Raw genomic sequence first — 11,949 nt, forward strand, 5'->3', positions numbered from 1 at the left:
TGTTGTGTCCCTGTTGTAGCATTCTGATAGAGATAGTTTAAGCTATGACTTCTTTAAATTTATTTTGTATGTACGTACGTGGAGATCAGAGGATAACTCACTTGTAGGAGTCAGTCTTCCGCCACGAAGGGCTTGGGGATTGACTGATCTCAGGTCAGCTTGTCTGCAAGTGCCCTTTCCCACTGACTTATATCAAGGACCCAGGGAGATCTAGTTGTAATAATTTCTTCAGTGAATATATCTGAACACAACCAATCATTACCCTCCCTTTAGCATCTGCTTTGTTTACAGTTGGGGAGGGTTTTTTTTTATTTCTTCTATTATGTTCCTGGCTCTGTTATGGTGACTTGAAATACACATTTAAAAAAAAATCTTGCCTGTTGGTAGTGGCTCACACCTTTAATTCCAGCACCTGGGAGGCAGAGGCAGGCAGAAGATCGAGGCCAGCCTGGTCTACAGAGTGAGTTCCAGGACAGCCAAGGAAGGCTACACAGAGAAAGCCTGTCTCAAACAAAACGAAAGTTAATAATAATCTTCAGGGCTTTAAGGTTCACAGCTATTTTCTAGCTCAAATCTGAGGCCATTGCTTAAGCAATGATGAGCAGAGAAAAGGTAATGGTTTTACTCCAGCAACTTTAAACCGAACAGCGCTAAGATTCCCATGCCTCACTTTAGCAGTCCGTGTCACAAGAGGATGACAGACATAATTGAGATAGGCACTTCAGAAATGAATCTTGGGCCGGGCGGTGGTGGCGCACACCTTTAATCCCAGCACTCGGGAGGCAGAGCCAGGTGGATCTCTGTGAGTTCGAGGCCGGGCTGGACCGACAGCCTCCAAAACAATACAGAGAAACCCTGTCTCATAAAAAACCAAAAAGGAAAAAAAGAAAGAAAAAAGAAATGAATCTTGGGGCAAGGCTTCTAGTGGTAGAGATTCGAACTTACGGTGTGCAAAGCCCTGGATTCAAGCCTCAGCAAGGGGAAGAATATTTAAAGTGGACTGAATAAATTCACGTTCTTCCCCCCCCCCCCCCCATCCCCACACGCCCCCAGATCCAAGCGTAGGCATTTGTATTATTTAGGGCACAGAGAGCGCAAGGCTCTGGTAGCAGATCACACAGCAGCTGGTGGAGGACAGAGTGTGCAGTCAGCTGACTCTGAATGGTCTTCCCACCATGCTTGGGGGAGGAGGGTTACCCAGCACTCCTGCCGGAAAGCAAAACGCTGAGCCAGGTGGGACTCAGTGGGCAGCCTCACCAACCCTTCCAGGAGGCTTTTCCTTCCGGACGCTGGGCTCCCCAGGCTCCGAGCATGCCCAGTGCTCTCCCTGCCGGTCCGAACGGTACTGCCACAGCGCCGTGGCTCCAGGTTTTGCCTACGATCCTAGGCGGGGCCGGGGCAGTGCAGCCCCCCGGGACTCCCGGCTCCGTCGGAATTCCCGGGACGCGGCGCACTACCTCGGGGACCCGGACCGGGATCTAAGCCATGCATGGTCGAGGGCCTCATGGCGCCTTGGGGACAAAAGGTTCTCGGGACACCCACGTCCGACTATAGGGTCCTAACCCATCTCTGCATCCTTCTGTTAACAGCTCCATTCAACAAATACGTCTTTAGTTCGTGCCAAGAGTTGTTTGGAGGCGAGGTCTATCGAGAGGCGGGGCTACCGAACTGGCGCTGAAGGGAGGTGCGCCTTATGGGGGGGATCCAAGTCCAGAGAGACAACCGGTCACCGACCCCATCCGCCCCTTTGCCCCTCTTTCCCGTGCCAAGGGCGCAAGACCTGCGCTCCTTTTTTTGACACTGGCTTTTCCGTCCCAGGAAAGCTTCCTCGTGTAGCTGCGTGACTGAATGGTATCTGTCACCTGATCCGGCTGTTCCGCCAGCTCTCACCCGGCCACCCCTCAGCCTTCTTCCCCAGCTCCCACCCCACCCCCCGCGCCCCGGTTCTTAAGAATTTACCATCTCATACAGGGCGTTGTTTGTGGACCTGTTTGTTGCGAGAGGGGCTCCCTTCCAAACTCCCAGCAAGCGGGCAGAGATTTTTGTCTTATTTATTAAGTGTGAAGAACGTAAGTAAATTGTTGAACGGATACGCGATACAGGCTTGGAAGGTGATAACGGGCGTGGAGAGGCGCCAGGAGGTCAGGGCTAGTTGAGAGAGGTAAGCCAGAGAGGCTTCTCCTACGGAAGTTACCTGCGCGGTGAGAGGGCGCCGGGCTCCAGCTAAGTTGGGGGAAAAAGACGACCCACCCCGAGGGAAAGGAAGGCAGTGCAAACGCCCCGAGGCGAGTCAAGTTCAGAGGGTGTGAAGAAGAGGAAGGCGCGCGCAGAGCGCAGGAAGGCAGGTGTGGGAGGAGGCGGAAGAGGCAGGCAGGAACGCCCGCCAGCGAGGGGCCCTGCAGGCCCGGGGACGGGTTAACCCGCTCGGCGTCCTAGGACCAGCCAAGGAGCACTCGCGCTGGAGTCAGCGCGACCCCCCAGCTCGGCCATGGAGCCCCGTGCAAGCTCGCTGTCATTTCACAGATTCCCTGAGCGCCAAGCCCCTGCCATTCCTAGGCATGCACACATGGAAAGCCAGGCACACAGTAGGTGTTCAGTAAATGCTGAAGGTATGAATGGCAGCGCGCGTGAGCCCGGGGTCTAGGAGGTCCGCGCGAGGACGGCAGGTGGCCTGCGGAGGCGCCTGGCAGCGTTCCCCCAAGCCTGCCCTGGGCCCGCCCCTGTCCCGGGTACCCCCGCCCCGCGCGCGCGGGCCCGTCGCGGCCACAGCCGGGCCGGCGGGAGCCGCCCGCGGGCTGCACTGGGCATGCTCAGACGGCGGCCAGGTCGCGGCGCGAGCGAGCTTCCGCGCCGCCCGTCCGCGCGACCTACCTGGGCGCCCCGCGCGCCCCGGATGCTGCAGGTATGGGCGGTTGGGACCTCCGCGGGGCGGTCCGGGGCGCGGGCTGCGGCGATCGGGGACACGCGGGGCGCCACCCCACCCCCACCGGGCCCCGGGGCGCGGCGGACAAGCCGGAGGACTAGCAGGAGGGCTGGCAGCCCCGGGTCCCCCGCGCCACGTCGGGCATCGGGGTAGGGTGGGGTGGGGGTGCGCGCAGGCCCGGATCACCTGGCGGGGCTGGGGCGGGGCGCGAGCGGGGGCGGCGCAGGGCTGGGCGTTCAGGACACGGCGGCGCGGGCGTGGGCGTGCGCTCCAGTCTGGCTGAGCCCTGGGCCCGGCGCCGCGGTGTAGTCAGCCTAGCCGAGGGGGCGCCCGGCCGCGGGGACCCAGCCCCCCGAGTTTCACCCCCCAGGTTGTGGGGGGAGCGCAGATTCGCCTCCCCATTGGCACAGATGGCATTTCCCGGGCCTGGCACGAACTCCAGAGCCAAACGGATCCGCCCCGTTCCGCGGGCGACCGGGTGGCTGCTCTGTTAAACTTGCGGTGACATTGCATTGCTGCGTTGTGCGGAGAGAGAACCGGAAGCCCTCGCCCCGGTTGCTGCCACCTAAACTTATTACGAACTTGAGGGCTGCCTTTGAAAGAATTCATGGGAAGTTACGACAAGTTGGCACCTGGGTGTTCCATGAAGGTGCAGGGAGCTTGTGGTTAGGAAACGCGAGACCTGGGTTCAAGTTGGACTCTTTACCTTGGCCAGCTGGTGACCTTGGACGAATCGTTTAACCTCCCTGACCCGCCATTTCCTCCCTTGCACGCAGGCAGTCATAATGCCCACCTCGCCTGGTTGGTGGTGGTGGATTAAGTAGGATAAATGATGTGGAGGTGTTTGGCTCTGTGCCCGGCACAAAGCAAGCGAGCAGTTGGCGTGATGTGATTTTAATTCAGTTAGAGACCCTCGTGGCTCCCATTTCGTCAGGAAATTAGAATTAGGCAAGCATCTTCGGAGCCTGTGTCTGTGCCCCGGAGAGAACGTCTGCTGAGGCTTTGGAAAAGCAACTCAACAGAGCGGCGGGGAGCAGAGAGCCTCTCGGTTAAAGGCAGTCCGGAGTTGAGAAACTCCAGAAGTTGACACTCGGGCCCCACTTACAGAAAGAACTGTTTCTGCAAGACGACCCGCCTTGCAAATGTGGAAACGGACCGAATTGGAAAGCCTGTCTGGGAAGATGCCGGTGCTGCAGAGCTCCCATGCCTAACCTTAAGTACTTGGATCAGGGTTTGTCGGCTTCTCACAGCGGGTTTGTGCCTTCTTTGTGGTGGGTGCCCCTTGCATATTATAGGGCGCACACCAGCCTCCCTGGTCTTTGCTCAGTCGGTTCTTGCCGCGGCCCTCTCCCTGTGCCAGCCAGCAGTGCCACTGTGTATTGTCTGGGTTGACATGTTCCCCCCCTTTTAGTAGGATCAGTTGTGATAACCTCTGCTTTTTGTCTAGCCTAGGCTATCTGAGGACTCCGCCTGGGACTTTTTATGATAATAGCGAACCTTTGCAGTTAGTTACCTCGTACGTAGAGTTGTGCGGTGTGTATGGACATCTCGTTTCGGTTTTACAGCTCTCCCTCGGAGGGTGGTGTTACTCCCATTTTATAGAGGAGGAGACTGAGGCTCTGAGCCGACACCTGTAAGTGTCCTGGTCATGACTGGGATGGAGGAACCCAAGGCTTCTGGTTCTGGGGACAGGCAGGGCTTTTTCTTCTGGATAAGACTGCCATGCATGGCCAGATCTCACTTGGATGTCTTTCCTGACGATTAAATCAGGACCTAGACTGTATTGGAAACCGCAGGCCTTCCTGAGATTGACTAGTTGAAAATTAACAACAGTAAGCTATTATCTGACAGGGAGTAGGCCATTCTGGTTAAATATTCTGGTATATGAGCGCTCCAATAAATCCCCACATACAGTTAATGGAATACCAATCTGTCGAGAGTTAGAATGGAATAAAAAAAAATGTGCCTAATACTCTATTGATCTGGGTTGTCTCTGGGGATTTGTCCTCTCCTCCAAAGACTAGCTATGCAAATTAGACATGAATGGCAGACGGGAGGTCGGGTTGCTGAAGGCATTTGGAAGAGCTGAGGCGAGCCTTTTGAGCAGCTGTGTTTCTGTTTGGCAGTTACAGGGCTGTGGGCAGGGAAGCATGGTGAATGGGGCCAGGCCGCTCCCCCCACCCCCAGCCTGGAATCTGGTGTTGCTTCCCTTCAGCTGAGGCCAGGTCTCTTAGTGTGGCTCTGGGCTCCCAGCTTACCTGGGAGCTAAATCCAAGATCCCAGCTTGAAGCCCTCATTTCACCTGGCTGATCTCATAGCAAAGGTAGGATAGCTTTTAATTCGCTTGCTGAGGTCTCAACTCCCTGCCAGAGAGGCAAGGTCACAGGCAGATCTTATCCCAGGAAGAAGTGCTGAGCTCTGGGTTGGTATTCAGTCTCAGTCCTAGGGTGGCAATTGCTCTCAGTTTTTGTTGGCTGGAGGTTTACTTACGGTGTTGTGACCCCGCTCCCCACCCCGCAAGACACGCGTATATGTGAGCCAGCAAAGGCCTCGTGAGACCAGACACTGTGGCCTTCTGAGCCACACACAGGTCTGTGAACACACGGGGCACTTGTTTTCTAGAATGACCCGCCGGAGTGACCAGAAGACGTGGGACACCCTGTTTCCCTTCAAGGGACCAGCATGTTGGGAAGGGATTGGTGATTTGTGGTCCCCTCTCTTGACCATAATCGCAGGGCTTAGCTTCCTGCACCAGTCGGTCAGTTCCTGGAAAGCAAAGCCTGGCCCGGTTTCTCTCCACAGGCTCTGACGAGGTTGGAGTCCTGGTGGTATTCTACACGCCATAGCCTGGCCGGGCTGGTGGGCCTGGCTGGCCAGTCCTCTGCCGCCTTCCCCCAGACTGCCGGCGACGAGAAAGGGCTGGATCGTAAGCGCGTTGCCATTGTCTGGGCCCAGTGACTTCAGCTCTGATATCACAGAGGCCTCCCTACCATTTGGTGGAGGAGACTTGATGAAGCTCTTCTTAGTCCCCTGGCTGAAGTTTTCCATCTGGCCCTGACTTCCAGGACCCCAGAGGTCTTGCATCCCTAGCGTTTCTGCTGCACCTGAAGCCACCCCTCCCTCCAAGTTACCGAGTTATCCCAAGGCACTCATCAGTGCAGGTCCAATAACAGATGCAGATTTTGTTGTTGTTGTTGTTATTAGGTCTATGCTGTGTGTCAGGCCCTAATGCTGCAGAACTGGAAGCTGAACTGGGCTGTGAAAGGGTGTGCCTCGCGGGCTTTTGAAGACCGTGTGTGTGTGTGTGTGTGTGTGTGTGTGTGTGTGTGTGTGTGTGTGTGTATGTGTGTGTGTGTGTGTGTATCTGTCTGTCTGTCTGTCTGTCTGTCTGTCTGTCTGCTGACCTGTCTCATCACTGCTTTCAAGGAGGTTCAAGGTAGATACACGCCTTAGTAAGGGTGGCTGCCACACATCCGTACCGTGTTAGCTTTCTCATCGTTTTGACCGAATACCCGATGAGAACAGCTTAAGGAGGGCTTTACCCCGGCCCCCGTCGCACAGTTCATTGTGGCAGGAAAGTCATGACCTCGAGAGCTTCAGTTAATCTGGTCACTTGATGTTTTGCTCACTTTCTCCTTTTTATGTAGTCTGCCCTCACCCCCGGGGGGGGGTCATGCCAGCCACATTATGAGTGTCCTTCCCACTTTAATTAAACCGCTCTAGGAAATGCCTGGCAGTCGGCCCCTCCTCCCCCATGTGACTGGAGATCCTGTCAAGTTGAAGGTCATTATTAAGCACCTTGGATGGTTGCCAGGAAATACACAGGGACCAGCCCTTGCTTACCGCTTGCCTTCCGCCCCCAAGGTGGCTGGCCTTCTGAGTAACTGGGGTGCTCCCTAGTTGCTGAGTAAGACAGGCCTCGCCGCCGTGTGTAAGGCTAAGTGCTGGTTTTTCCTTCTTCCCTCGGCACGGGAGTACCTTGTACCAGAGATGCCTCAGGGCATGTGTGTCTCTCATTCCAAATTAATAAGTCCCTTCCTGGCCACCAGGTGCTGCTGGAGTCCTTAGGCCCCAAAGCCACTCCCTAGCCACGCCCCCTCCCAGGGAAGGCTGTCTGGAAGGCAGGTGAGGGCTGAACCCATCTGTCTACCCTCCTCCACGTGTCTCCCAGTGGGCTTGCCATCTCCGGCTGTACCAACGGAAGTGCCTGCTGGGCCGCTAACCAAATCAGAGGATCACAGAGAGCCCTGGTGGCCACGGGTTGTTCTCCCCGAGGCTGGGGTGAGCAGGGCTCTGCTGGTGGTTTCTTTTCTGAACCAAAGACTGGGCTCTGCCCCATGAAAAAGGCTGTCGGAGAGGAGCAGGCGCTCTGTCTGTAAGAGGAGGCTTGGCGGGGGGTGTTTGGATGTGGAGGGAGCGGCATTTTTGAGGCACTCTAATGGTGTATGTGGAAAGTTGGAACTGGGATAGTTCTGGAAGCCCCTCCGCAAACTGTCAGTATACACATGATTTAACAGACGCGGGTGCAGCTTGGCTGCAGTAATGCATGTTCAGTGCTGCCTCTAGGGCTGAAGCATGGGGTCCACCCTCCCTGCCTCTAAGACTTCTTAGTAACTCCCATTCCACATTGAACTTCAAGGCTCAGAGATGACAGTGACTTCCCAGGAGGCCCTGCAGCAGCGTGGTGGGGACTTGAACCCACGTCTGCCCCCTAGACTGACTTTTTTGCCTGAAATGCGAAAATCATCATTCATTTCACTTAAAGAGGCTTTTTTTTAAAGAAGCAACCTTACTTACATATCAATCCCCCCATCCCCTTGCCTTCCCATCCTCCCATGATCCCCACAGAGCCCTTAACCCACCCCCTAGGGATAGTGAGGTCCTCCACAGGGGGGGGCACCATCAAAGTCCTTCACATCATTTGGGGAAGAGCTCAGGCCCTTCCTTCCCTTATCTGGGCTGCAATAGTATCCCTCCATAGGGAATGGGCTCCCAAAGTCCATTTATGCTCTAGGGATAAACACTGGAGTTCCCGTAGACTGCCCAGGCTCCTAGCTGACACCCACATTCAGAGGGCTTGGCTCAGTCCAATGCTGGTTCCCCAGCCTTACCACCAGGGTCTCCGTGCTCTCACTAGGTCAGGTCAACTATTTCTGCGGGTTTCTCCAGCACAGTCTTGGCTCCATTGCTCATGCCTCCTCCCTCTCGACAACTGGATTCCAGGAGTATGGCTCAGTGTTTAGCTGTGGGTGCCTGTGTCTGCTTCCATCAGCCACTGGATGGAGGCTCTAGGAATGGTAACCAAGGTAGTCATCAGTCTCATCATAGGGCATCAAAGGCAGACTCTCCTTCACTGCCTAGCTTCTTAGTTGGGGTCATCCCTGTGGATCCCCTAATATTTCCCCAGTGCCAGACCTCTCTCCAAACCTATGCTGGCTCTCTCCATCAAGGCATCTCCTTTCTTGCCCTCCCCTATCCCTCCCCTACCTCAGTCCTCCTGTTCTCCTCCCCCCCTCCCCTTCTCCCCATCTCCCCATCCCACCTCCCTCCTCTCTCTCCCCCTGGCTCCCAATTTGCTCAGGGGTTCTTGTCCCCCCATCCCCCCTTCTTCGGGGGATCATGTGTTCTTCTCTTGGGGTCCTCCTTACAACAGCCTTTTCTTGAATGAGCTAATGAGCCACTGATGTCTGGGTCAGCGACAGTCCCCCCTCCCTTAGGTATGGGACTCTTGGGAGTCACCGCTGAGCTGCTGCTGTTTGCAGGCCACTCCCAAGTCAAGGCCACAGTTTCCCTTCCTTCCACTGAAGGAAGGCGGGAGACTCAGCTTCTGGAGGACAGGCCGGTGGCGTGCTGTGTTTATGAACCGAGATGGGCGTGGGCGTGGGGTGGAGCCCTGGCCTCTGTACCCACCTCCTTAGATGAGTCAGCTCTTGAGGGCCACGCCAGAGAGGCCCAGCTCCCTGGCAGCCAGCCCTTGCCCACTCTGGGAACACACAGCTTGACCCCCCCGCCCCATCCCCACCCCGCTTACCACTGCGTCCCCTCCCTGTGTCTGGCTGGCAGGTGAAGGCGCGCTCACTCGGCGGTTGTAGAGCATTGCAGAGTCGGGGGCATCACACGTCACCAGCTGTCCAGTCTCAGCTCTTCCGTGGCCCCGATGGCGCCTGGGCTTGAAGCTCCTCCGCCTCGTGGTCCTGCAGCCTGGGGCTGACAGGGCTAGCCAATGGCTTCCTGCCGCCCAGGCCAGCTCAGCCCAGCCCTGAGCTTCAGAGTGGAATGCACAGTCCGCCACAGCCTTACCTTGACGGCCCCGCATCCACACTGGCTGTTTCTGCGGTTGCTTAGTGTAGTATTTTGTAGGAGTACCTGCGTCCCCTTATGGGCTGGGAACTCAGCTGCCCAAGTCAGGCTAGATCTTTCCCTCCCTCCCTCATCCGAGCTTTGTTTTTAACTTCATTCTGACCTAACCAGACTTAAATAAAAGTCTCAGGAATGCCACGAAGAACTCCCATGTCCTCTCACTGAAATTCCCCAGCCCCCATTACCACTCTGACCCATTTATCATATCCTTCTGTGTGCATTGTTTCTTTTTCCTCAAACCATCTGGGGGCCAATGACAGGCTCGTCCCCCTAGTATAGTTATTTCCTGAAAGCGGCCACATCCTTTGGCATAACTGTAGTGTACCTTTTCTCCTACTCTTTAGTTAGAGTGCAGAAGTCACAGGCCTACAACCTTCCACACACTCGGATTTTGCTCACCTTAACCCCCCCCCTTCTGCTGCATAGTCTGTCCTGCGAGTTCATGTTTTCAGATGCGTTTGCACACACACGTTCATGCGTGTGTGTGTGTGTGTGTGTGTGTGTGTGTGTGTAGAAAGATTTATGTATGAGAAAAAAGGATATTTCATTGTACAGGTTTCTCCTTTTTGGTTTTGAGATGCGGTCTTATGGAGGCCCTGCTAACCTCAATTTTGTTTGTTTGTTTAGATTTATTTATTTATTTATTATGAATACAACATCCTGCCTCCATGTCTGTCTGCAGGCCAGAAGAGGACACCAGATCTCATTACAGATGGTTGTGAGCCACCATGTGGGTGCTGGGAATTGAACTCAGGACCTCTGGAAGAGCAATCAGTGCTCTTAACCTCTGAGCCATCTCTCCAGACCCTTGTTTGGTTTTTTATTTTTTATTTGTTTGTTTTTGTTTTTGTTTTTGACACAGGGGCAGCCCTGACTGTCCAGGAACTCGCTCTGCAGACCAGGCCGGCCTCAAGCTCACAGAGATCCACCTGGCTCTGCCTCCCGAGCGCTGGAGGTGTGCACCACCACTGCCCGGCCGGCCTCAGTTTTTCTGTGCAGCTGAGGATTTCGGGTGTGAGCCGGGGCGTCCAGTCTCTGTACCGTCAGAGCCCAGAGCCTCTTGCTTGCTAGACGAGCATTCTACGCTGGGCGTGTCACCCCCACTCCTCTCCTCCACCCCTGTACCTTTCAGACCCAACAAAATTAATAGTTACGGTGCCGCTGCCTTGTCTGTAAGCCTTAGGTCTTGTCCTTTGCCTCACTGATGTCTTTCACAGTATGCTCAGTGCGTGGTATGCCCCAGGTGCTGTGTCTCTGTTAGGGTGATTTAAGGGAGAGCAGTTCTCCAGCGTAACCTGTGACCTTGGCATTTTTGCCATGCACTCGTCAGTCCTTCAACTTTTGGGCCTTTCTGTGTGACTCACTGTTGTGTCCCTAAAGTCAGCCGCGGTGCACGGACAGCCCGGGGTCCTTAGTAAACGCTTGATGAGTGTGGAGGGGAGTCACACGTTGGAAAGTGAAGCAGGTTTCCCGGCTCTCTGCATTCATTCCCAGCCCTCGCCGTTGCTGAGGCCTGTCGGTGTTGTTCGTTGTAACGTCGCTATAAATAAGTTTCAGTGCTGCTATTTTTATCACAGCCCTACACCCCAAAAAGGTGGCCCAGGCAACCTCAGTAAAGGATTGGCAGGTATCCTGGAGAGGCCAGTAGAATACCTGATGAGGAAGGAGGCTCACTCTTGAGGTTCCCCCACCTCAAGAACAGCATTCTCCGGCTGCGCCTTTGACGTCTTCTGAATTTGGGGCTTGAGATATCACCCCAAACAAGAACGTTTTCAGAGTGACAGGTTGTGTTGTTAATAACTGATCAGCAGGCCTTGGCCAGGGACTGCTCTGGGTACATTAAGTGTATGTGTTCCAAGTTAATCAGTTGTGACTGTGAGGCTGCGATGAGACTAGCCTAACAACACCCCCTCCGCGCCTGCGTGCGCGCACACACACACGCAGGCACGCACGCTCGATCGCTAGAAATCCTCCATCTTAATGAAGACGAAAAACCACTGATAATTCTTGGTAGTGCTTAGGGGCTCTGCGTGTCCCCTGCTTCGGTCCCACACCCCTGTGATCACCCTCTTCCTGGATGTGCCCCTCCCAAACCGTTCCTACCCCGGTCTCTTTACAGCCCTCACTTTGCTCTCTCTCTTGCTTGGAACCTCTCACGGCAGACTCAGATCGGATGGAGGGGCAGGGCAGGTTTGCGACCTTAAAGCGCCAGGCCTGCTGCCCCCACCCCACCCACACCGAGCAAATTCCAGTGGAATCCCAAGGCCAGACGCGTGAACACGTGAGCCAGGCAGAGCAGGAGGCCCGCAGTCTCACCAGATCAGGGTTTCCTCCCCTAACCACGCACGGTTAACGCAATCCCTCCAGCTTCCGTTCCGTGACCAGGTCCTGGGCAGAGGCCCGCAAACAGGTGGCATTGGGGACCTGGTCACAAGCAGCTGACTGTCCCATGCCCGGTAGGTGCAGACAGGTTTGGATGCCGAGAAACCAGGCAGGGAGCCAGCCTAGAAAGATCCCAGCGACAGTGTCAGTCCAGGGCCGTTTATCAGGAAGCCTAGGTTCCCAGTGTCAAATGCGCACCGGGCAGGGCAGGCTCCGGTGTCCATGCAGACAGCCCTCCCCGCCCCTTGTTCGCATTCACCAACCAGAACGCGTGGGTTCGGGAG

General features: G+C 55.6%; 1 protein-coding gene across 4 annotated transcripts in view; it reads left to right on the top strand.

The window, feature by feature from the left end:
- Window positions 1-2,476: 2,476 nt before the first annotated feature.
- Ptpn3 (protein tyrosine phosphatase non-receptor type 3) overlaps window positions 2,477-11,949 on the top strand; it is a 119,908-nt gene continuing 110,435 nt past the window's right edge. Inside the window, exon 1 of one of the 4 annotated variants that reach the window (XM_040738059.1) lies at window positions 2,477-2,585. In XM_040738059.1, the coding sequence (XP_040593993.1) occupies window positions 2,489-2,585 (97 nt within the window). In that variant the 5' untranslated portion in view covers window positions 2,477-2,488. Of the gene's footprint in view, window positions 2,586-2,819; window positions 2,903-3,207; window positions 4,177-11,949 lie in introns of those variants that run through there. The other 3 variants (XM_040738044.1, XM_040738047.1, XM_040738051.1) reach the window with 3 other exon arrangements.

This window comes from Mesocricetus auratus, unplaced genomic scaffold, assembly GCF_017639785.1.
Source record: "Mesocricetus auratus isolate SY011 unplaced genomic scaffold, BCM_Maur_2.0 Super-Scaffold_6730, whole genome shotgun sequence".
Classification (NCBI taxonomy): domain Eukaryota; kingdom Metazoa; phylum Chordata; class Mammalia; order Rodentia; family Cricetidae; genus Mesocricetus; species Mesocricetus auratus.